Source organism: Phacochoerus africanus, chromosome 7 (assembly GCF_016906955.1).
Source record: "Phacochoerus africanus isolate WHEZ1 chromosome 7, ROS_Pafr_v1, whole genome shotgun sequence".
Taxonomy (NCBI): Eukaryota; Metazoa; Chordata; class Mammalia; order Artiodactyla; family Suidae; genus Phacochoerus; species Phacochoerus africanus.
The window spans coordinates 25,994,265-26,019,560 of record NC_062550.1 but is presented as its reverse complement, the minus strand read 5'-3'; the positions used below and the strand labels follow the sequence as shown (position 1 = coordinate 26,019,560).

The window sequence follows — 25,296 nt, the reverse complement described above, 5'->3', positions numbered from 1 at the left end:
AGGTCAGAAGCGTGGGCACTGGCACGAGGAGGGCCGTCTCTTTCCTGTCTTCCCCAACACCATGGACAGCTCCCAGTAACGAGGGCACCTCTCCACCCTTGGGGCCTGGGCCTCCTATGCCCCCTTGCTGTCAAACTGAGATTTCATCCACCATTCTCCAAGGGACGCTGAGGTTTCCCCCTAGTTCCAGCGTTGGGTGAGTCCTGCATTAACCTGTCGCTACTCCTTTCACATCTTTGTTTTGTTTGTTTGTTTGTTTGTTTTTTGTCTTTTTGCCTTTTCTTGAGCTGTTCCCACAGCATATGGAGGTTCCCAGGCTAGGGGTCTAATCGGAGCTGTAGCCACTGGCCTATGCCAGAGCCACAGCAATGTGGGATCCGAGCCGCATCTGTGACCCACAGCACAGCTCAGGGCAACGCCGGATCCTTAACCCAATGAGCAAGGCCAGGGATCGAACCCACAATCTCTTGGTTCCTGGTCGGATTCATTAACCACTGTGCCACGACAGGAACTCCCTTTCACATCTTTGGGTGCCCAGTATGGAGGCTGCTTTTTTTCCCCCTCCCCCACCTCCAACCAGTCATTTCCTATTCCTTTCAAATGTAAATCCAAAGAAGATTCCTTCTCCAGCCTTGCTTCTGCTTCTTCTGCTTCCCTGCCAAGTTATTTAAAATCTTAACTTTTTTTTTTTTACTCTAGAAAATGTGGGACGATGCTAGTAGCTACTTCATGGGGATATTGTAAGCATCAAATGAATTAGCCTGTAAAGTGTTTAGAGCCTGCCTGGCCCGTAATCAGTACTACACAAGTGCTAGAGGCTGCCCTAATCAGGATTCTTATTGCTCCCTCAGTTGTGACTTTATAGGATGTGGCAGGTGTTCCTAGGGAAAGCAGAGTGAAGGGAGAAGGCAACCTGGGCCCCCCCTTCTTGCCTGACTTTCCCTTCCTGCCTCCCTCCCTTCCCCCACCCAGGTTCAGCAGTGCAGGAGAGGAGGATATGGCTCTTTTATTCCTGTTAGGGAGTGGCCTTGACCATTGTACTAATAGTTCTGTCCTGTACCAGGTCACCCCACCTACTCAGTCCCACAGGAAAGACTGAGGAGCACTGGGCTTCCTCCTTAGGGTACACCTGCTGTGTGCCTGCTGCCTGGGGGCCAAGCCCCACGATGTTCCCTGCCCCCCAGCTCTGCTTTTCCTTGCCAATTTCCACCAACTACTAAAAGCTAGGTGTGTCCCTCTGGGGCAAAGTCCATGCCAGAAGCTTATGGGCATGGGTATAAAAGCTGGAGACATAGGCAGACATGTAGGCATATCCAGAGGTCCTGACAGCTACTTGCTTGTTGGGGAAATAAATGTCATTTTCATTTTTCTTGGGTTATGGAGGAACTCCTACCTCTGTCCTCAAACTCATCATCCTGTCCAGTCCTCATTTAAAAAAATGACTCTCAAGGAGTTCCCGTTGTGGCTCAGAGGGTTAAGAACCTAACCTAGTGTCTGTGAGGATGCAGCTAAGGGTCCAGCTTTGCACAAGCAGTGGCGTAGCTTGCAGATGCAGGTTTTGACCCCTAGCCTGGGAATATCCATATGCTGCAGGTGCGGCCATAAAAAAAAAAAAAAGTTGGCTCACTGTAGTAACAGGAGGGAAGGAAAGATTTTGGAACAATTTTTGAAATAAATGTGGATGTCCTGGGTGACTGAAACAGGCTGTGAGAGGTAGAGAGTGGAGAAGAGAACTGGGGACAAGTGGAGATTCAGGGCCCGGGCCAGGGCCTCAGTGCAGGTGGGAGGGAGCTTCTGGTTCTTGACCGTGGCATGAAGTTTGATTATCCTTTCTCCCCAGCCATCTCCCCTTTAAGCACAAGGATGCTCCCCCAGCTGCCCACTGGGTATCTTCTTTACCCTGGTGGTCGGAGGCAGGGGTCCTGTCCCCCCCCAACCAATCCTAATCCAGGGGGCAAAGGATTCCCCCACCTCCTATCAAGAGTTTCTGTAGCCTGGAGTTCCCATCATGGCACAGCGGAAAGGAATCTGACTAGTATCCATGAGGACAAGGGTTTGATCCCTGGCCTCGATCAGTGGGTTAAAGATCTGGTGTTGCCGTGAGCTGTGGTGTAGTTCCACAGATGTGGCTCGGATCTGGCATTGCTGTGGCTGTGGCATAAGCTAACAGTTGCAGCTCCCATTCAACCCCTAGCCTGGGAACGTCCATATGCCACAGGTGCGGCCCTGAAAAGCAAAAAAAAAAAAAAAAAAGTTTCTGTACCTTCCACAGTTTGCTTGGGCTGTTTGGAGGCCTCTCCCAGGCTGGAGGCTCTCTCTAGGACTTGGGGGATAGGAAGGCTCTCTTAGGTCCTTTTGCCTTCCTCCCCTTAAACAGTTACTGGCCCCTAAAGCTGAGAAGACATCAACAAACTCATCCCAGGATCAGTAGCCCCACTGGCCATAATGCTCCTGGAAGGTTCCATGGGAGTGGAGGACCTAGTGCTCCTGGAACCCCTGGAGGAGGAGTCTCTGCTCAAGAACCTCCAGCTGCGCCATGAAAAGAAGGAGATTTATGTGAGTGCACGTGGATGCCCGGGCTCTGGGTGTGTGGCCTGTACCTCCCCACAGCCCCCACCCTCGCTCATTCAACTTCGTCTCCTTCCCTGGCTCCAGACCTACATTGGGAATGTGTTGATCTCAGTGAATCCCTACCAACAGCTGCCCATCTATGGCCCAGAGTTCATTGACAAATACAGGGACTACACCTTCTATGAGCTGAAGCCCCATATGTGAGTAGAGGCACTGAGGGAAGGTGACCTTGCTACGAGGAGACATCCTGATTTCCTCTATCCTTCCTCCTGAAGGAGGTTCTCCAGCTGCCCCGTCCTCCCCTTGGCCCTCTGAAGGCCCCTTCCTAGGCCTGTCACTTGCCTTGGTCTGGTCTAAGAGGGGAGGATAAATGAATCTGGGGCTAGGGATTGAGTGAAAGATAGTGTCTTGGACTGGCCCCCATGCTGGTCATCACACTTCCTCCCCGCAAGCTATGCGCTGGCAAATGTGGCATACCTGTCGCTGAGGGACCAAGACCGAGACCAGTGCATCCTCATCACAGGCGAGAGCGGAGCCGGGAAGACGGGTGAGGCAGCCCTGGAATGACCCCCTTGTCTCTTTCTGAGCCAGGCCCAGCCCTGCCCTCACCCGCTGAAATTCCTTCCTGGTTTTTCCCAAGTCTGAATGGTATGAGGTGCTGGAATGAGGGAGATTAAGGGGGTTGGTGGGGACCCACCAGAGGTTTTCTCTTACAGAGGCTAGTAAGCTGGTGATGTCTTACGTGGCGGCCGTCTGTGGGAAAAGCGAGCAGGTGAACTCTGTGAAGGAGCAGCTGCTTCAGTCCAACCCAGTGCTGGAGGGTGAGAAGTCCAGTCTTTGCCCTCTTCACCCCACCCCCACCCCCATCCCCAGTGTTCCCACGAACACTGGCATTGCTGTGGCTGTGGCATAAGCTAACAGTTGCAGCTCCCATTCAACCCCTAGCCTGGGAATGTCCATATGCCACAGGTGCGGCCCTGAAAAGCAAAAAAAAAAAAAGCCCAATTTGGCTTCAAAAATGGAACCCTTCTTGTTCAGCTCGAAAAATCTGAGACTGGCATGATGGCCAGAGAGCCTCCCCCTTCCCCTTCTCTGGAGTCCCTCCTCTCCCCCCAGCCCTCTCACTTCCCCTCCCCTCCCCCCTGCAGCTTTTGGCAACGCCAAGACCATTCACAACAACAACTCTTCTCGATTCGTGAGTGACCGTCTCCTTAGCCTGGGAGGAGAGGTTGTGGGTGTTTGAGAGGGAGGAATGCAGCACAGATGCCCCCTGGACAGGGTGGTAAAAAGAGGAAGTAGCAAATTCTCTCTCTCTCTGGTCTCTGAAGGGGAAATACATGGATATTGAATTTGACTTCAAGGGATCCCCCCTCGGTGGCGTCATCACCAACTGTACGTGTCTCCCATCCCACTTACCAGCCCTCCCACCTGCCCTCCTGGTGTCCCTTCCTGCTGATCTGCTGTAGGAAGATGCATGTTAGACCACCAGACTTCCCAACCACTAGGAACGCCAGGGTTGAAGGCAGAATTAGAGGAAGCTGTAGCATCTCCCATATCCTCAGAACACTATTTTCAAATTCTCTGCCAGATCTGCTGGAGAAATCCCGCGTGGTGAAGCAGCTTGAAGGAGAAAGGAACTTCCACATCTTCTATCAGATACTGGCTGGAGCAGATGCACAGCTGCTGAGTATGTGCCTGCCCCCGACACAGGACCGCATACCCCCAGCCTCCATGCAGTCCCCAGAGACCCTGGGCCCCCATCCCTGCAGCCCTCTTCCCTGGAATATCATCCACTCATCTTAGGGAACAAATGCCTTGACCTCTGTGTTCTCTTCCATTTTGAGGGTTTTATTGCTAGAAATAAGCCTTCTTCTTTTTTTTTTTTTGTTTGTTTGTTTGTTTTTGTCTTTTTAGCTATTTATTGGGCCGCTCCCGAGGCATATGGAGATTCCCAGGCTAGGGGTCCAATCGGAGCTGTAGCCCCCAGCCTACGCCAGAGCCACAGCAACGCGGGATCCGAGCCGCGTCTGCAACCTACACCACAGCTCAGGGCAACGCCGGATCGTTAACCCACTGAGCAAGGCCAGGGACCGAACTCACAACCTCATGGTTCCTAGTCGGATTCGTTAACCACTGCGCCACGACGGGAACTCCGAAATAAGCCTTCTTACCTCTTCATTGCTCTTGTTTCTCCTGCCTGGATTCCTCTTTTCCCAATTTGGCTTCAAAAATGGAACACCTGCTTCCATCTAGCATCCTTTCCTGTCTTCAATTTAAGGGACTTTATTGATAGCTCAGCAGGAAATCAGCTGTTCAAGGACTTTTCATTGAGCTCTAGTTGAAGTTGTCCTGGGTCTACATCAGCCTCACCCAGTTCCTGGCCCTTGATTTCCTCTTCTTAGATAGTTCTGTGGAGGTTCCATTCATTCAGTCATCAAGTATCACTTGAACACCTGCAGTGATGGAACATTGTGCCAGCTTCTAGAGATAGAGTTGGACCCTGTTTTTTGTTTTTATTTTTAGGGCTGCACCCTTGGCATATGGAGGTTCCCAGGCTAGGGGTCTGATCAGAACTACAGCAACTGGCCTATATCACCGCCACAGCAACACAGGATCTGAGCCACGTCTGCAACCTACACCACAGCCTATGGCAACGCTGAATCTTTAACCCACCGAGTGAGACCACGGATCGAACCCACAGCCTCGTGGTTCCTAGTCAGATTCGTTTCCACTGCACCACGATGGGAACTCCTGGCTTTAAAGAACTTATTGTCATCTAGGGATGGCAGATGTGTGAACAGATACATCATGATACAGTGTGATCAATGCCAAGAGGCCTGTGCGGTTTGCTGTGGGAGTAGAAGGCATTGGGCATCTTGCCTTGTCCTGGGGAAGAGACCATCCCAACCTGGATGGTGGACGGGCCTGAGGTGGCTCTGGATGGGCATTACTGTAGGGTGATGGGACTTAAGGCCCTGCCAGAGTTTCCCTTCCCAGTTCCCCCTCTGGCTAAGGGTACTGTGGGTGTCTAGTCCACAAGAACCTGTCCTTGTGGTTTCTGGTTATTCTGTCCTGGACTTGTGCCTGTCTCCTTTCCCCTTCCTGGAGTCTCTATGGTTCAAGAGCCCCCACAGGTCTCATCATCCCCGCTGGCTTAATAGTCTTGATTGTCTTCAATTTGTCTGAATCATAGGTACTACTGGTCTCTTGGCGCTGGCTGATTCTGTACTCACTGGTTTGAGTTGAATCTGTGTGGAGCCTCCTTGGTATCTTCATCCCAGGGCCTTCCTGACTCATTCTCCTTCCAAACCCCCCTCTTTAGCAGCTTCCTGTTTCAAATTTTGTGTCTCAGGGAAAGCTGCCATTAAGCTCTAGTTTGAGGGACACACTTTGAATCTCAGATTATCTGCATAACAGATAACTGATACCCCTCAAGCTCCCTGGTGTAACCCACACCTTCCCATCTCAGGCGAACAGCTTGGACCATTCCCCTGATTCATTTATTAAAAAGAAAAAAATTGAGAGTTCCCTCATGGTTTAGCAGGTTAAGGATCCAGCATTGTCACTGCTATGGCTCTGGTTATGCTGTGGCACAGGTTTGATCCCTGGCCTGGGAACTTCCACATACTACGGGTGTGGCCAAAAAGAAAAAAAAAAAAAAGAAAAGAAAAAAGTTTCTGCATTCCAGCCAGGTACACAGAATACAAAGATAGAAAACACAATTGCAGGGATTTCCCTTGATGGCACAGTGGGAATGAATCAGACTAGTATCCATGAGGATGCGGGTTCAATCCCTGGCCTCACCTAGTGGCTTAAGGACCCAGTGTTGCCATGAGCTGTGGAGTAGATTGCACATGCAGCTCAGATCCTGCGTTGCTGTGGCTGGTGGTGTAGGCCAGCAGATGTAGTTCCAGTTTGACCCCTAGCTGGGAACTTCCATATGCCACAGGTGTGGCCCTAAAACAACAACAACAACAATTAAAAAAACCCCACAATCCCAACACACAAGTCATTTGTGTGTAGGAGGGACAGTAGAAAACCAAAACCTAGCCCGTGTGGTGTGCCCTGGGAGAGAGAAGCCCTGTGGGGGAATGAAGAGAGCTGTTTGGCTCAGCCCCACCACGTCAGAGGAAACTTTCCAGAAGGGGGTCAGGGTTGGGGAAATTTGTCAGTGCTTTGTGAAGATAATGAATGTGCTGACCTGGGCAAGAGTGAGGCATTGAGGCTGAGGGTGGGTATGAGGTGCTCACCCTTCTTTCCTAGAGCCACTGAGAACTGAGCAGGACTGAGGGTTCACTTGTCTGTTTCCACTGTTTAGAACCCCAGGGGTGGGGAGAAGAGTGAAATGAGGCCTCTCTTTCATAAAAGTTGAAGGGAGTTTCCTGGTGGTCTAGTGGTTAGGATTTGGTGCTTTCACTTCTGTGGCTGGGTTCAGTTCCTGGTCTGGGGACAGAGATCTCACATCAAACCACTGCATGCCATAGCCAAAAAAAAAAGATGGGAAATCTCAATAATTATGAACATTCCAAACCCTAAATACCATTTTAAAATGAGCATAAGAATTAATGATCCCAAAACAAAGGAGGCAGGGGGAGAACCTACAACAAAAATGGCTCCTTAAAAGAAGGAACCAATCTAGGGCAAGGGCTGTGAGAGTGAAGGCTAGAGAACTCCAGAGAGCCTGTGTACTGACCCTTTCCCCTCACTCTGGCCCTCCCAGAGGCCCTGAAGCTTGAGCGGGACACAAGTGGCTACACCTACCTGAACCCAGAAGCAGCCAGGGTGGATGGCATGGATGATGCCTCCAACTTCAAGGACCTCCAGGTGGGTGCCAGGATGGGCCCTTAGGCCGTGCCCTGAGTCCAGGCTCTGGCCTTGAGAAGGGAGGCGTTGTTCTGGCACCATGGTTCAGCTTCGGACTTCTTTCTCCCCAAGAGTGCGATGACTGTGATTGGGTTCTCCAAGGAGGAGATTCAGCAGGTGCTAGAGGTGGCGGCCCTGGTGTTGAAGCTGGGGAATGTGGAACTGGCGGACGAGTTCCAGGCCAATGGGATACCAGCAAGTGGCATCCGTGATGGGAGAGGTCTGCACCCACCCAGCTCCCCGAATCTCCTACAGTTTCTGTTGTTCCACCATCATAGACCTCACTCTGACTCAGTCTGTCTCTGCCCATGCTTCCCCACACATATTCAGAACACCCTGTGAGGCATATTGGAATGAGGTTTTGATGTTTCGTAGACCTAGGTTCTGAGACTTTGCTGAGTCTCAGTGGATTCTTTGCAAAAATGAAGGCAGTTAGACCTGTTTCAGGAGATCCTCATATTAAAGGAGGTAATGCATCCAAAGTATCAAGATCTCCCTTCTCTCCTCCTCCCCTGAGTTTCCTCCAGAGCCACGTTCTGGATCAGCTGTAAGGACTTCCCCAGTACGACCCAGGAACACCAGCCTCTCTGCTGTTTCACTTACCAGCCCTCTCTCAGGCTGTGTTGTATGTCCTCATCACTCCAGGTGTTCAGGAGATTGGGGAAATGGTGGGTTTGAATTCAGGGGAACTAGAGAGAGCTTTGTGCTCAAGGACCATGGAAACGGCCAAAGAAAAGGTGATCACTGCACTGAATGTCACCCAGGTAAGGAGCCCTGTGGGGGGGGGGTGGGGGGTGGGGGCTAACTTTTGATTAGGCTCTGCAGCTGCCTCACTAACCAGCTGGCCCTGCCCTGCAGGCCCAGTATGCTCGGGATGCTCTGGCTAAGAACATCTACAGCCGCCTCTTCAACTGGATAGTGAATCGAATCAATGAGAGTATCAAGGTGAGAGATTGCCCTCCTCCCTCAACACGGCTTGCCCCTGCCACCGGCCCCCTGCCTTGGGTTCTGAGATAAACAGAGTAAGGATAGTGTGTTGTTTTGGAAACATCTCTGTGTTTTTTTTTTATTGTTTGTTTGTTTGTTTGTTTGTCTTTTTGTCTTTTTGCCTTTTCTAGGGCCGCACCCGTGGCATATGGAGGTTCCCAGGCTAGGGGTCGAATCGTAGCTGTAGCTACCCGCCTACGCCAGAGCCACAGCAACGCGGGATCCGAGCCGTGTCTGCGACCTACACCACAGCTCAGGGATCAAACCCGCAACCTCATGGTTCCTAGTCTGGTTCCTTAACCACTGAGCCACGACGGGAACTCCCATCTCTGGTTTTTGAGTTCAACTGTCTGGATCCCCTCCTTACCAGCTGTGCGGTCCTTCAGTTTCACAAAGAGTCTGAGCCCCTGTTTCCTGATTTGGAAAATGAGACACTTAATGCCTACATGTTTCACAGGATTTAGTGAGGATCAAATAAAATTATGTACGTGGTTACCACATAAGCCAGCATTTCTACTCATAGGTATATATCTAAGAAAAGTGAAAGTAGGTGTCCACATAAAAACCGGTGCATGAATGTGCACAGAGGCACTACTCATAATAGCCAAAACAGTGGAAACAACCAAATGTCCATCAACTGAGGACTGGATAAACCAATGTGGTATGACCATATAATGAGATATTATCTGGCTGTTAAAAAGGCTGACGGGCTGATACATGCTCAGCATGGGTGGACCTTGAAAACAAAGGTCTGAAAGAGGCCAGAATCATGTTTTGTATGATTCCACTGATACAAAAGGTCCAGAATAGACAGATCCATAGGGATGGGAGTTAGATCAGTGGTTGCCAGAGGAATGAGGAGTGATGGCTAATGGGTCCATGTACAGGATTTCACTTGGGGATGATGAAAATGCTCTGGAATTTAATGATAATTATTGTATACCTTTGGAATATACTAAAAAAAAAAAAAAAAAAAAAACCGACCCCACTGAATCATGTACCTTTAAAGGGTAAATTTTATGGTGTGCAGATTAGGTCAAAATAGAGCTATTATTTTAAAATTATATATGTGAAAGTGCCATCAATTTAGAAACTGTTACTGGAAGCTAGCAGGGTAAAATCGGATTAGGTTTGGGTAAATGCTTAGCTCTTTTGAAGTTGTTGGTTTTTTTTTTTTTTTTTCCATCAGTAAATTGGGAATAATCACATCTTTTACGACTATAAGAATTAATGAAATAAGAACTTTTTTTTTTTTGGTAAAATGCTCCACAAATATAAGGCATGGTTATTTTCCTGAAGAGATTTTACTGTCTTTCTACTTTGTACCATGGGAGCATCATCCTGGAATCTGTTGGCATCTTCCTTTCCCTCCTTTCCTCCCTCTTTGCCTGTCCTTCAGCGTATAGAGGAGGAAGGAGAATAAAATCACGGCAGTTCCTTGCCATCTTAGTCAGGCTCACCCAGGTTCTCTTTGTCCCCTGCTCCACTCGCATCATCCCAGAAGGGTCTGGCCTGGTGTGCAGAGGGCCGGTCCTCAGATTTATCTTTAACTCCTCTTCAGGTGGACACTGGGGAGAAGAAGAAGGTCATGGGGGTCCTGGACATCTATGGCTTTGAAATATTAGAGGTGAGAGAGCGTCAGCAGCCTCAGCACCGGGCTTCCTGAGGGTTAAGGACGGCAGGCTCAAGGGAGGCTGTGAGACAGGAGGCAGGACTGAAGAGGGAGGAAGGTCTTGGGTCTCTCTCTCTAACCCGTGTACCCTCCTCAGGATAATAGCTTCGAGCAATTTGTGATCAACTACTGCAATGAGAAGCTACAGCAGGTGTTCATAGAGATGACACTGAAAGAGGAGCAAGAGGAGTATAAGCGAGAAGTGAGTGATGCCTTCCCTGCTCCCCCTCTCTTAGATGACTTCCAGGCAGATGCCAGATCTTTCTTTCTCCTTCATCAAAATTTCCTCGCAGTTGTCCCCAGATGGGAACATTAAGGACAGCTAAACATTTCAGCACTGCCAGGAAGCCCTAATTCTCGGCTGTCTATCCCCAGTTCCGCATACTCCCGCTCCAGGCCAGGCGAGGAAGGGGGCAGATTGATGGAAGGGTGTCGGGTGGCTGGGGGTGGGGAAGAGTCCTGACAAGAGTGAAGTGACAGCTGTGGTTGGCTCAAGGCAGACCGTGAGCTGGATTTAGGAGGGGCATTTCCTCCTGGGCTTGGCATCCTACCACATCCTTTTCTGGGCCCTTCTCTGACGTCTCCAAATCCTTTGTCTTGCCCCTCCCCCCCGCCCCCCCCCCCCGGGCTGGGCTGGTGTTGCTGCCCTCTCTTATAGCACCCTGACCCCAGACTTCCTCACGAGCAGTGCCCCATGGCTCAGAACTTCCACGCTCCTTCCCCTGGTCAGCAAAACCCCATGTTTTCTAAGGCCAAGTGTTAGAAAACGTCTCTGAGCTCATCCATTCCAAAGTGTGAATGGCTGAGTCTCACCCATCAAAAACTCCCTGGGATGTTCCCTTGAGCTCTCAAGAACCTGCGGTGGCAGAATTTCAGGCCATGCGGTCACAAGTAAAAGTTTTTTAGGTTTGTATGTTTTTACGGTAAAACTTTACATAGATGATACATTCCCTCCCATGCTTCAAGATTCAAAAAGCTTAAAAAGGTGTATAAAGAAAGGTCTCCCTCCAACCCCATCCCTGCCTCCTAATTCTCCCCTGCATCTAGAGGCAACTAACTGAAGTCTGTCTTCTTCCAGAGGTCTTTGATGTAGACTCAAGTAAATCTGTAAATATATTTTCCCACAAAATATATTCAAGTGGCAGTGACTACGCTCTGTTCTCTATCTTGCTTTCGCCAGTTAACAAGAGACCTTTCTGTATCAGTACATAAAGATGCTTTCCTATAGCTGCATAGGATTGTAAAGCTATCATCATTCATTTAACCAGTTGGGGAGGGTGTTTTGGGATGGAGTTGCAGGGGGGCAACTTTACTTAATGCCATTCTGCATTCCCTAGAGACCTGTGAGGAGGGAGGAAGAGAAAGACTTGTGCTCCCCAACCACACCTGGGAATGGCCCGAGCCTGGGAGGTCTGGCCTTTGCATGGTTAAGAGCTATCCTGCCTGCAGGCCTGATGCCCAACAAATCTCTAAATTAGAGAATGATGGTCTTTGGGTCTTCTGTTTCTGTACCATTCTTGCTTTAAAAAAAATAGAGGGAGTTCTGGATGTGGCTCAGTGGTAACAAACCTGACTAGTATCCATGAGGATGCAGGTTCGATCCCTGGCCTCACTCAGTGGGTTAAGTATCTGCCATTGTTGCAAGCTGTGGTGTATTTCACAGATACAGTTCGGATCTGTTGTTGCTGTGGCTGTGGTATAGGCCAACAGCTGTAGCTCCAATTCGACCCCTAGCCTGGAAACTTACATATGTCGCAGGTGTGGCCCTAAAATGCAAAAATAAAATGAAATTAAAATAAAATAAAATAAATAAAATAAAATAATAGATCAGTGGTTCTGAAAGTGTGGTCCTGGACGAGTAGCATCAGCAGAACCTGGGAACATGTTAGAATGGCAAATTCCTAAGTCCTGCCCCAGACCTGCTGAATCCAAAACTAGCAGTGGGGCCCAGCAGCCCGTTTTAGCAAAAGCCCTGCAGAGGACTGGGATGCACACTGGAGTTTGAGGGTCACTGATGAAGGCCTTTGATGATGTATCAAATTAGCTTTGCGGTTTGATGATAAGCTCATTTATGTGCTTTGGTTCTGTAGTTTGTTGCCAGAGCAGTATGGCCATTTGCTCTTCCACCTACTCAAGGATCCTTCTCTAGTCCCAAGTAGGATAAGTAATCCCTATCCCAACCTTCACCCAGCACATCACGTACACTCCCTTCTCCACCCTATAGCAGCTGCCAGGCCCTCTACACTCTCTCATCCTCTCTCACTACTGCTCTGGGTCTTCCCATTCATCTACCCACCCACCCCACAAATTCTCCATCAACCTTGGAGGGATGGGGATGGAATGGGAACCACACCAAGGACCTCTGTGAATTATAAGGCTTTCTGATGGTCCTTTGTGGGGTGGGTGAAAGGGATCCTGGTTCTGGTGATGTCTTTGAAGACTTGTCTTGGACCTGTTCCATGTGACTTGTCATGTCTCCCCTTGCCAGGGCATACCGTGGACGAAGGTGGACTACTTTGATAATAGCATTATCTGTAACCTCATTGAGCATGTAAGTTATTCTTCTCTTCTCTCTGGGACCTCCCCTTCCAGGGTGCCCCGACATTCTTCCCCTCTCACCCCTCCCCCACCCCACTTGATAGGGATGGTAGACAGGGCAAAGGGGCGGCCGTGAGGATGCGGACATCTTAGCGGACCAGACGAGGTTGGACTGATTTTGTTCCCCCACCCAGAATCAGCGAGGCATCCTGGCCATGCTGGACGAGGAGTGCCTGCGTCCTGGGGTGGTCAGTGACTCCACCTTCCTAGCGAAGCTGAACCAGCTCTTCTCCAAGCATAGTCACTATGAGAGCAAAGTCACCCAGAATGCCCAGCGCCAGTATGACCACAGCATGGGCCTCAGCTGCTTCCGCATCAGTCACTATGCGGGCAAGGTATATCACCCCATATCGGCAGCGCTGGAGGGTAAAGGCTGGGACCTGGGCACAGGCTGAAGGCAATGGAGGAGGAAGTGGGGGTAGGCGAGAACTGAGAATACCTCACAGTGAGACTGGGAGGGCCAAGTGCATGACAAGGTCGTGGGCTCTCCAGACCAAGTGCTGCTCCTCTACAGGTGACCTACAGTGTGAACAGCTTCATCGACAAGAATAATGACCTACTCTTCCGGGACTTGTCCCAGGCCATGTGGAAGGCCCGGCACTCCCTCCTTCGGTCCTTATTTCCTGAGGGTGATCCCAAGCAGGCATCTCTCAAACGCCCCCCAACTGCGGGGACCCAGTTCAAGAATTCTGTGGGCATTCTAATGAAGAACCTGTATTCTAAGAACCCCAACTATATCAGGTAACATGCTGGGCCCACAGGGGAACATACTGTGTATGTGATGACACATGCAGGGGCCATGTACAGTAGAACATGTCCGTGTGGGGGTTGGTCTCTGGAATGAGGGTACCAGAGGCCCTTTCCTCATGGAAAACAGTCAGCTGAGGAGCTAAGAGTCTCAGAGGGGGAGAGTGTCACAGTCAGGTAGGGACCATGCTATAGTGGGTGAAACTGGGAAGACTAGTGTGTCTGCTTCCTCTGAAATTTTTCAACTAAGGGGATTGCGTGCAGAATAGAAGCACAGAGACCAGGATGGGTGACACTGGCGAGAGTGAAGCTCCTGCAGCCTGGGCCTTGTCCCACCTCCCACCAGGTGTATAAAGCCCAATGAGCATCAGCAGAGAGGTCAGTTCTCCTCGGAGCTGGTGGCAGTCCAGGTTCGGTACCTGGGGCTGCTGGAGAATGTGCGGGTGCGACGGGCGGGCTATGCCTACCGCCAGGTCTATGGGTCCTTCCTGGAAAGGTACCGGTTGCTGAGTCGGAGCACTTGGCCTCACTGGAATGGTGGAGACCGGTAAGACTCAGTGGGAGACTGGGGAGCAGGGGATGGGGGGGGCGGGGCAGGGAGCACAGCGAGCCTCTGGGTGCCAGGAAGACAGTACCACATGCATCACTAAAGCCTCGCGAATGGATAGTTGGGGAAATGAATTGAATAATCACTTTCAGAGGCTCTGAAGTCTGTTCAGGCCCTGGACCCTTTTCCCAGGGTAAAAGGGGTGGAGGAAAGGTAGGAGCAGTCCCTCCCCTGGGAGGCACCTCAGGCAGCTTTCCCCACCTGCTTTTGTAGGGAGGGGGTTGAGAAGTTCCTGGGGGAGCTGAGCCTGTCCTCAGAGGAGCTGGCCTTTGGGAAGACAAAGATCTTCATCAGGAGCCCCAAGACTGTGAGTTGGAGGGTGCCCTTGTGTCTGGTGGGGCTGGAAGGTGGAAGAGGTGGAGAGCCCAGCTGAGTGAGAGGCTGTGTGGAGGTGAGCTTCTAGAACCTGGAATAGTGGATGGGGAAGTCTTCTCTCTGCAGGGACGTTATCTCTGGGAACTGAATCCTTGGGCTCCCACCCTGCCTATCCTGAGCCTGGAAGTTAGGTGTGCTTGCGTTGCCCATCTGAGCATCTCTGTCTGAAGCAGGACTCCTTAAGTCAGGGTGTCTGAATTTCCAAGTCCTAGCACAGTGCCTGCTAAAGAGTTAGAGCTCAGTAGATGCTTATTACATGTATTTTTTTGTTTGTTTGTTTTTTCTTCCCATATTTGGCCGCCCCAAAGCACATGGAGTTCCTGAGCCAGGGATCAGATCCAAGCCACAGTCACGACCCAAGCCACAGCTGCAGCAATGCTGGATCCTTAACTTACTTCGCTGGGCCAGGGATTGAACCTGCATCCCAGTGCTTCCAAGATTCCGCTGATCCCGTTGGGCCATAGCGGGAACTCCAATGCTCATTACATGAATGAATGCATAAATGAATACACTAAGAGGACAAAGGAATGGTCAAATAAAACACTGGCTAGGGAGCCTTTGGTGCCATGGGGTTCCCCTAGGCCAGCCTCTTTGTCCCACCCTTCCACCTCTCCACAGCTTTTCTACTTGGAAGAGCAGAGGCGCCTCAGACTCCATCAGCTGGCCACACTCATACAGAAGATGTACCGAGGCTGGCGCTGCCGCACCCACTACCAGCTGATGCGCAAGAGTCAGATTCTCATTTCCTCTTGGTTTCGGGGCAATATGGTACCAGTTATCCCCAAAGTCCCTTCCCCTTCACTCTAATAGGAGGGTGGGAAATGGAGAGGTGGTTCGGAAGGTGGCGTTTTTCTAACAGGCCCATTGTTCTCTATAGCAAAAGAAACGCTATGGGAAGATGAAGGCGTCAGCATTGTTGATCCAGGCTTTTGTGAGAGGATGGAAGGTAATGGGGAAGGGAGAGGGGTTTTCTCCCTGGTTGGTCAGTCGTGCCAGCTGCTGGGCGGGAAGAGTACGAGAGAACAAGTCCTGCTCACACCCAGGACACACCTCTGTGTGAGGGCACAACTGTGTCTGGGTGTGTTTCTGGGTCTGCTCTGTGTGTGTTTGGGAGTGGGTGCACCTTGGGGACGTCTGAGTATGTGCCTGGGTGTGTCTCCAACTTGGCAGCAGAGCTCTGTCTTCTGCTTTGAGGGTCTTCCTCGTTGCCAGCTTGCCTGACTTTACTCCCTCCCTCCAGCTGTAGCGTCAGCTCTTGAGCTTACGCTGTTCTTCGTGTGGTGGAAAAATAGTAGCACCTCTTCCAGGCCTGTCTTCTGGCTTCCAGATAGATCTGTCTCTTTCCTCTGACTCCTTTCTTGTTTGTCCCTGCCAGGCCCGCAAGAATTATCGAAAGTACTTCCGGTCAGGGGCTGCCCTCACCTTGTCAAATTTCATCTATAAGAGCATGGTAAGTAGTGGGGGTTGAGGTTGGAAACAGGGCATCGAGGAGGGAGGGACAAGTTTGTAAGAGGAAATACGTGGGGTTCGAGAAAAGATGACTCGAAGCTTTTCCCCCAGAGCCTCGTTAGTTTGCATGTACTTAAACCCGAGGAGGGGAGGGGTAGGAGGCAACCTGCAGGGAGAGGGCCCCAGCGCCTCAGGGCCCAGGGGCAGAATCAGAGCACATTTTGGCATGAGTGGACACTGCAGGCAACCCTGTGTCAGGAAGGCGTCCCAGACACCCACTGACTAGTCCATGGTGAATAGACCAGAGAAGAGGCTGGGGCTGGTTGGTTAAAAACACTTAAGAAGCCGAGCCTCCTGGAAGAGCAGAGAGAGGGCGCACATAGGCTTGACTAACCCAGCTCTGTCCAGAGATGCATTTTAGGGTTGAGCAGCGAAGAGGAGGGATCATATCTTCCTTCCATCTCTTCTGAAAGTAAAGCAGGCCAGGTGGAAATCGAATCTCAGGAAGGATCTCAGCTCTGGAGGACTCAGGTCAGGGTGGCAGGAAGAAGCCAGGACAGGCTTGGACATTCAAACTGTAGATAGTTTCCAGCGAGAGGAAAACAGGGACAGAGAGGGGTTGTATCCAGAGACCCATCTGACAGCAGCAATGCTTCTGAGAAGGATCACAGGAAGTCAGGCCTGGGGGAGGTGGAGAGCAGCACTTCCAGTGCCACCTTGGGAAAGACCAGGAGATCTTAGACTGAGGCCTGGGGGTGGATTAGAACTGACCTCAGCTGAGTTGGTTTTTGACAGTCGTTGGGACTCTTATGAACTCTGCTCGTAAAGACATGAGACACGTTCACTGGAACTCCTGTCTGTTGTCGGAGAGGCTGGATGCCTTGGCTGGGTTGAGGACTGGGGGCTCTGGGCCTCTTCACTGCCTCCCTGAGCCTTCACCGTGTCCTTCTCCTCCTCCTCCCCAAGGAAGCTCCGTCTTTCTAGGCCTCCCCGCTGCCTGGGCTCTCCTCAGGCCGGCTCCAGGGTGTCTGCCTTCCCAGGGTACGTGCTCTCTTGCTGCACACCCGAGGCCTGTCATCTGGTTTTGCTCTTATCTCCTGACTGACCTCTCGTCACCTTTTCTTTCACCTGTCAGGCATCTGCTGAATGTCACCCCCCGAGTTGTTGGGTTTAAACCAGTGTTTCAATAAATCATAGTCACTACAAATGTCTGCATGCAGGGCAGCCCCAGGCGTTGAATGCTCCAGTGTTTCTGATTAGTCCATATTTTGCCGTTGCCTTGCCTATGCCCACAATTTTTTGGATACTAACTATGCACTAAGCCCTTTGCGTACATTAACACTAATGCTTCCAACAATCCTATGAGGTAGATCTTTTTTTTTTTTTAATTTTTATTTATTTATTTATTTTTTGTCTCTTTGCTATTTCTTTGGGCCGCTCCCGCGGCATGTGGAGGTTCCCAGGCTAGGGGTCAAATCGGAGCTGTAGCCGCCAGCCTACGCCAGAGCCACAGCAACGCAGGATCGGAGCCGTGTCTGCAACCTACACCACAGCTCACGGCAACGCCGGATCATTAACCCACTGAGCAAGGGCAGGGATCGAACCCGCAACCTCATGGTTCCTAGTCGGATTCGTTAACCACTGCGCCACGACGGGAACTCCTGCATGATATTTTAAAAAGTCAAAAAATTAAAGTTAAAAATAAGTCAGATTATGTCATTCTTCCCCTAAAACCCTTTAATGGTGTTCCAGTCCACTCAAATAAAAGCCAAATATCTTTACCACAGCCTACACGGCCCTTCGTGATCTGTCTTTGACCAGCCAACTCTCTGATCTTCTCTCCTCTTGCTCAATTTAGTCCAGTCACACTGGCTTTCCTTTTGTTCCTGGGATATAGTACCACTCCTTCCTATCCCAGGCCTGCTTTTTGGCATCCTAGCGTGTACAATTATCTGATGTTAATTCTGTGTTGATTTGCTGTGGGCCGTCTTATTCTCCACCCCCAATAGAATATAAACTCCGTGAGAATAACGACTTTGGTTTACTCTCTTCACTACTGTGTCTCCATACTTGGAACTGTACCAGGTGCAGAGCAGACACTCAGTAATGTTGTTGAATGGTGAAAAAACTCAGGACCTGGGATCCTGACTCACAAGGACTTACTGCCTAGAAGAGGGAGAAGATTTCCATGGAGATAACAGTAGTATAAAAACCACAAGTATAGGAGTTCCCGTCTTAGCACAGTGGAAACAAATCCGACTAGGAACCATGAGGTTGCGGATTTGATCCCTGGCCTCACTCAGTGGGTTGGGGCTCTGGCGTTGCCGTGAGCTGTGGTGTAGGTCACAGACATGGCGCGGATCCGGCATTGCTGTGGTTCTGGTGTAGGCTGGCAGCAACAGCTCCGATTAGACCCCTAGCCTGGGAACCTCCATATGCCGAGGTTGCGGCCCTAAAAGGACAAAAAGACAAAAATAAATGAACAAACAAAAAACCCCACAAGTACAGACAAAAAGGTACAGGGCTTTAAAGAAAGGAGAGACCCCTGGCCCAGGGAATTGGCGAGGGCTTTGAGCTGCATCTCAAAGGACAGGTAGAATCTGAGTTGGCAGAGTTGAGCTGAGAGCAGCATGAACCAAAGCACAGAGTCATCCTGTATGTATGAGCTGGGCAGAGGGCAGGGCAAGGTGTCCAGTCTGGTTGGTGTGCCAGGATGAGGCAGGGGATCCTGTGACAGGAGGTTGTGCTCTCAGTAAAGGACTTTGAGGTGCTGGGCTTGACTGAGCAGAGAGAACGGGAGATTTGGTACTCGTCCAACAGCTAACACAAACAGTCTGGAGGCAATTATGAGCTGAGAGAGTAGGAAGCGGTAAGAGCAAAATACTGAGGTGTTTTCCTATTGGCTCCTCCCACCTCACTATCCCAGGTAGAAGGTATCTGCTCAGAACTAATCCCCCTCTCCCTTCTATCACCATTCACGCTCTTACTGCGCAGCCTCAAGCCTACATTCCTACCGAGAGAGATCAGGAGGGACCCCCTTCCGTCTCCTCAGCTCCACTTGCTGCTGCTCCCTGCAGGCGGCCTCCCCCACCAGGGGCAGGATCTGGGGGTGAGTTTGCCTGTCAGGCGGTCTTCTCATCATCCGACTCCCAATCCCCCTGCTTCCACCCCAGGCTCGGAAATTCCTCCTGGGGCTGAAGAACAACTTGCCATCTACCAATGTCTTGGACAAAAAGTGGCCAGCTGCCCCTTACAAGTACTTCAACATGGCTAACCACGAGCTCCAGAAGCTCTTCCACCAATGGAAGGTGAGCAGGCCTGGGTAGCCCCTCTCATTTGCCTTTTTTCCCCTCTTCCTCCTCATATTCCTCTTCTGCCTCCCTCTGCCACTTAACATTTTTTTTTTTTTAATTGTAGTAACACATAAAATTTACCATTTTAAGTTTTGTGGGTTTTTTTTGTTTTTTGGGGTTTTTTTTTTTTTTTGTCTTTTTAGGGCCACACCTGCGGCATATAGAAATTCCCAGGCTAGGGGTCGAATTGGAGCTGCAGCTGCCAGCCTATACCACAGCCACAGCAATGCTGGATCTGAGCTACATCTGCGACCTACACACAGCTCATGGCAATGCTGGATCCTTAACCCACGGATTGAGGCCAGGGATCGAACCTTCGTCCTCATGGATCCTAGCTGGGTTTGTTACTGCTGAGCCAAAACGGGAACTCGAATTTTAACCATTTTTAAGCATACAGTTTAGTGGCATTAAGCACATTCACACTGCTGTGCAACCATTACCACTATCCATCTCCATATTTTCTTTCATCACTCCAAACTGAAACTCTGACTCTTCATTCCCCCAGTCCTCAGCCCCTGGAACCTACAATCTACTTTCTGTCTCTATGAATTCAACTATTGTAGGACCCTCTTATAAGTGAAATCATAGCATATGTGTCCTATTGTTTGGCTTATTTCATTGAGCACTGTTCTCTATTCAGGAAAAGTTGTGGGGTTTTTTTGCTGTTGTTTGTTTGTTTGTTTTGCTTTTTAGGGCCATACCCGAGGCACATGGAGGTTCCCAGGCTAGGGGTCGAAGCAGAGCTACAGCTGCCAGCCTACATCACAGCCACAACAACGCAGGATCTGCAACCTATACCGTAGCTCATGGCAACGCAGGATCCTTAACCCACTGAGGAGGCCAGGGATCGAACCCACAACCTCATGGTTCCTAGTCGGATTCACTTCTCCTGCGCCACGATGGGAACTCCTAGTCAGGAAAAGCTTTTGAGCACCTGTCTGGGACTAGGCCTTGTGCTGTGTGCTGGGCAGAGAACCCTTCTGAGACTTGTATTTGATTGTTTCCATCTCCTCCCCCCAGCACCCCTCAGCCCCAGTGCTCCTCCATCCCTGCCCTCTCTCAAGTGTCTAGTGCCTGTCCCTTTCCATCCGTTACTCTTCTCCAGTCTCTGCCCCTCTCCTCCCATGGTTTGGTGTTCCCCCAGCCCTGCTCTCTTCCTCCGCAATCTCAGTTCTTTCCCTTCCCCCATCACAGTGCAAGAAATTCCGAGATCAGCTGTCTCCAAAGCAGGTAGAGGTCTTGAGAGAGAAGCTCTGTGCCAGCGAGCTGTTCAAAGGCAAGAAGGCTTCATACCCCCAGAGGTGAGGGCCCCCCAGACCCTGTGCAGGTTCATCAGCCGCAAAGAGAAGATTCCCCAGGAGGCACAGAGCTGTGGTTCGCAAATGTTTAGTGTGCATCTGAGTCATCTGGTGGGCTGGATAACCACCAGATTGCTGCACACCCTCCTCAGAGTTTCTGATCCAGGAGGCCCGGGGGAGAGGGGGGCCCAAGAATTTGCCTTTCTAACAAGATCCCACGGAATACTGATGTTGGTCCTGGATCATGCTCTGAGAACCACGGAGACAGTAGAAATGGTAGAGGATGGGCGAGCGAGCACAGTAGGGCTAAGAAGGGGACTCATTGGGGCAGGTGCAAACCCTTGGGGGTCAGAGGTAAAGACCCTGTCTCCACTGCAAACTTCCTGTGTGTGCTCAGTGTCCCTGTTCCATTCCGTGGTGACTACATCGGGCTGCAAAGAAACCCCAAGCTGCAGAAGCTGAAGGGTGGGGAGGAGGGGCCTGTTCTGGTGGCAGAGACCGTGATGAAGGTCAATCGTGGCAACGGCAAGGTGAGGGCCTACATCCTGAGCTTCCCCCTGCAGCCTGATCCAGAGCCTCGCTGGTAGCCGAAAGGGCGGGGATTAGTCCCCATCCTTCCTCACCCTTTCCTGTTCTGTCCCTAGACTTCCTCTCGAATTCTCCTCCTGACCAAGGGGCATGTGATTATCGCGGACACCAAGAATTCCCAGGCCAAGACTGTCATTGGGCTGGACAGTGTGGCCGGGGTGTCAGTCACCAGCTTCAAGGATGGGCTGTTTAGCTTGCATCTGAGCGAGGTATCAGAGCTGGGGGCTGGGGGCAGGGCCCCAGACTGGAGAATATGGTGGACATCAGGGGGCTGGGCAAGCTGGAGGCGAGAGGGACCAGACCTCTCTCTCTGGGCCTTTGATGTCTCCCAGGCTGCCCCTGAGGAGAAAAAAATGAATCCCTTCCCTGCTGTTTTTCCCCTTCCTAAGGTATCATCAGTGGGCTCCAAGGGGGACTTCCTACTGGTCAGCGAGCATGTGGTTGAATTGCTGACCAAAATGTACCGGGCTGTGCTGGATGCCACGCAGAGGCAGCTTCCGATCACCATGACTGAGGAGTAAGGCCATGTGCTAGGGGGCGAGGGATGGCTTGGGGCAGATGACCAAGCTGTTGGTCATTGTGACCGGGAAAATTTGTGCATTCAGAAAGTAAAATGTGCTATGTCAGGTCAGGGCCACCCAAGTTCTCTGGGGCCTTGAGTCTTTGGATGTAGGGGCTGGCGGGGGGATGTACTTGCCTCAAGAAGGGGAGGGGAAGCCCCCATGAAAATACATAACTGGGGAGTTCCCGTCGTGGTGCAGTGGTTAACAAATCTGACTAGGAACCATGAGGTTGCGGGTTTGGTCCCTGCCCTTGCTCAGTGGGTTAACGATCTGGCGTTGCCGTGAGCTGTGGTGTAGGTTGCAGATGCGGCTCGGATCCCGTGTTGCTGTGGCTCTGGCGTAGGCCAGTGGCTACAGCTCCGATTCGACCCCTAGCCTGGGAACCTCCATATGCCGCAGGAGTGGCCCAAAGAAATAGCAAAAAGACAAAAAAAAAAAAAAAAGAAAGAAAAGAAAATACATAACTGGGAGTGAGGGGATGAGGGCACCAGCTTTGTCCTTCTGTCTCTTCCCCCTCCAGGTTCTCAGTGAAGTTCAAGGAGGGCAGTGTGGCTGTCAAGGTCATCCAGGGCTCTCAGGGTGGTGGGAAAAGCAAGCTGAGCTGCAAGAAGAAGGGGAGTCGTTGCCTGGAGGTGACTGTACAGTGAGGAGGCACAGCAGTTTCTTCCTCCCGGAGCTGCACCAGCCCCACCCACCTTTTGCGGGAGGCTCTGGTGTGTGAACCCCCTGATGGGGAGTGGAGCTCAGAGATTGAAGATCCCTTGAAGAGGGCGTGCTTCTCCCAAACCTTTCCGGTCCTCTTTCCAGACTTAGCTTCCTCCTACCCTCAGCCTTCGCCCACTAATAAAACAAGAGACTTTGCAAAGATTTGGTCATGTGAGTGGGTCCCTGTTCCCCCATCTTTTCACCAACTTGTACTTAGACCCTCTGCCCCCCTCCCTTGCCTCTTCTCAGGCTCCTTGGAGCGAGCTAATGCAGATAATAAGAATGAAAAAGAAGGGAAATTGTCTCCAGGCTCCTCAACCGGCTGAGCTCCAGCGGGGTTTGGAGAGACGAGGGTGGGGGGCGGGGCAGCCAGGGATGGGCTCAGGTCGCAGGTGGCCAGTGAGCTGATTCATTAAGTGTGTCCCTGGAGGCAAGAAGTTAGGATCCTTGTCTTGGCAGAATTTGGGATGGATCCTTTGGAGATTGAGCCTGAAAAGAGGCCCATGGCTGGAAGGCTCATGTGAGTTGAGGTGAGCTGGGCCATGCAGGGTCCCCATACCCAGGAGCTCCGCAGCCCCCTCCACCTCCAACTCAGCCCTGGGCTTCATCACCCCTGCCCCCGGCACCCCTTTCCTTTCCATATACCGGAGATGCCAGGCTGCTGCCAGCAGTTATTTTGCTAATCACTGCCCCACAGCTGGGGCCTGCTGCTGGTGGGCACTTGACATCGGGAGGCTCCCCTACCCTGACTCTCCCATCCTCATGACCTCTTCCCTCTTGTCTGTATTTATTTTCCGCGTGTCATCGTCATTATTTCTCTCGGTTTCCAACTGTCTCACACCATCTCGTCCCTGTTTCTGTGGGCTCTGACTAGTGTTAACATCTAATATTTTGTATAATGCTTTAACTATCCCCCCACTTCCTTCCTGGCTATTTCCTCACAGACTCTGTCTTGTCTCAGCCTCTCCCTCTCTGGTCCCTACCTTAGGGAACAAGCAGCTCCTATGTTTGCAGTAAAATGTAGATCTGCGCTCTGTGAGCGCGTGCAAATGGCTGCCTTTGTTTCTGTCTGGGTGGCTGTGCTTCCTTTCAGGGTCTCCACCTTCCCTGCCTCTTCCCTGCTCACTGTGCCTGGAGGCTGGGGTCTCCCTCCACCTCAGCCTCCATCAGCAGGCAGCTCACGCCCCAGGTAATCACACTGGCGGGAGACCTGATTAACTCCTCCTCTTGCCTGCAGATTAATCTTGCTCTCAGAGCACCAGCCAGCTCGCGGGCTGGCACACCCTGCTCTAAGCTGAGATAGGACCCAGGGAGGCAGCTCTACCTAGTGGGTGAGGGGCTAGAGCTGTCGTGGGGGGCTATGTCCTGGGCTGGGGCTCTGGCCACCCTTCTGCCACCCCCACAGCTCCCCCTATCCTTGACTTCTCAGAATCAGAGAGGGGGATGGTGACCAGAGCCTGACCGCCTCCACTCGCTGCCTCATCTCCTGCTCCCAGGGCCCAAATTGTCGTCACTTTCCCAGTGAAGTGTCTGGTCATTTTCAGAAGCAATTTCAGGAAAATATGCAGCTGCTGCTCCCTGTCCTGCTTTTCCTTTCCAGGGCTGAAGGCACTGTCAGCCCTCCGGGCTGGTGGGAGGCAGAAGGGTTGGGATTCTTCCCCCCTGAGTCATGTGGATGAATGCTAGGCTGAGGAACTTGGGGGGACTGGGGGGCTGGTGGGGGTAGTTTCCTCTCTTCTTTACTCTCCCATCTCTCCTGCCCTCCTTTTCTTTTCCATCTCTGCTTCTCTTCTGGGGCTCAGGAGAGTGTGTTTTTTTCCCCTGCAGGGGCTCTGTTTCCCTACCTGTGTTAGAGGGTTTGAATTGGCTCCATCATGATGGGAAAAGCTGAAGTTCCACTGCCCACCCAAAGTCTAGGTGGTTTGAGCCTCTGCGGGGCACAAGCCATCCTGGCGTCCCCTAACCTCTATGAGGGGCCATACTAGCATCTCATGGCACAAACCACCTCTGCCTCAGCCCTCCTGGATTGGCCCGTTCCTTCCCCAGGTCTGAGGGGCTCTCCTATTCTTCGCTCTGTGGGTCATCCCCCAGCTGTTGTCCTGGCTGCAGGATGACACAGGACACAGAAGCTGTCATCCTTCCATTCTTCACTGGATCTCCATCCAGGGCCTTGTGTGGCCCTGGACCCGCCCTCAGCACCCCTCCAGGACATTGAAGAGGTCCATGCGTTGCACCAAGCTGTGCATGTGGTGGACACACACAGGCCATCTGGTGCACACAAGCACATGCTCCATCTTGACCCCTGGGAACAGTCAGCCAATCTATCTCCTCTCACCTCAACCTTTTCCTGGCCTTACCCCAACACACCCCATCAACATAGAAGGGGAGCTCCAGAGGAAGGATCTGCTAGGGACCCTGCTCTTCTGGGCCAGTGACAGGCTCAAATGAAGAGCAAGTGTTCTAAGGAAAAACACCTAGGTGCTCTGCAGCAGCAACAGCTGCTTTACATGCTATTTGCATATGATCTGTGGGCAAAGAGAGGGCCAGCCTGTCCTAGCCCTCCAAAGCCTCCCTCCTTCATCACCTCTCTGATTTAGCATCAGTTCTTTCAAGTCCTTGCTAATCCCAGAGATCAAGGGGTGATCAATTCTCCCTGCCATTCCCTCACCCCCTCCAGCCTTGGCTCCTGCCATCCTCTCTGAGATGCCTCATCATCAAAGGACATTATTCATGGTGGACCTTTGCTGAAGCCTTGCTTCCCTAGTGCCGTGGCTTGGGGGCTGGGCTGGATGGCTTGACTGGGGGAGGGAGGCTGATGCAGAGATGGGACCCAGGAGGCTTTAGTCAGCCCTCAGTCTAACATGATCTTCCTCCTGCACCCCTAATCCCCTCTAGCCTGCCCAGCTTGGACCTCCTCTCC

General features: G+C 51.5%; 1 protein-coding gene across 2 annotated transcripts; it reads left to right on the top strand.

Moving 5' to 3' along the window:
* Positions 1-64: 64 nt before the first annotated feature.
* On the top strand, positions 65-22,538 carry MYO1A (myosin IA). Of its 2 annotated transcripts, XM_047786978.1 has the most exons (28): positions 65-196; positions 2,378-2,556; positions 2,656-2,771; positions 3,024-3,118; positions 3,288-3,392; positions 3,720-3,766; positions 3,900-3,963; positions 4,160-4,258; positions 7,292-7,395; positions 7,507-7,654; positions 8,080-8,198; positions 8,293-8,379; positions 9,983-10,048; positions 10,191-10,295; positions 12,582-12,644; positions 12,826-13,026; positions 13,206-13,432; positions 13,785-13,985; positions 14,259-14,352; positions 15,039-15,188; positions 15,298-15,366; positions 15,796-15,870; positions 19,043-19,177; positions 20,417-20,523; positions 20,918-21,050; positions 21,165-21,317; positions 21,498-21,625; positions 22,192-22,538. In XM_047786978.1, exons 2-28 carry the CDS (start codon positions 2,446-2,448, stop codon positions 22,316-22,318), a joined length of 3,129 nt encoding a protein of 1,042 aa, XP_047642934.1. In that variant the 5' UTR covers positions 65-196; positions 2,378-2,445; the 3' UTR covers positions 22,319-22,538. The 2 variants fall into 2 exon arrangements, with proteins under 2 accessions (XP_047642934.1, XP_047642935.1); XM_047786979.1 differs by lacking the exons at positions 20,918-21,050; positions 21,498-21,625; positions 22,192-22,538 and having other exon boundaries at positions 21,165-21,259.
* The last annotated feature ends 2,758 nt before the right edge of the window (positions 22,539-25,296 follow it).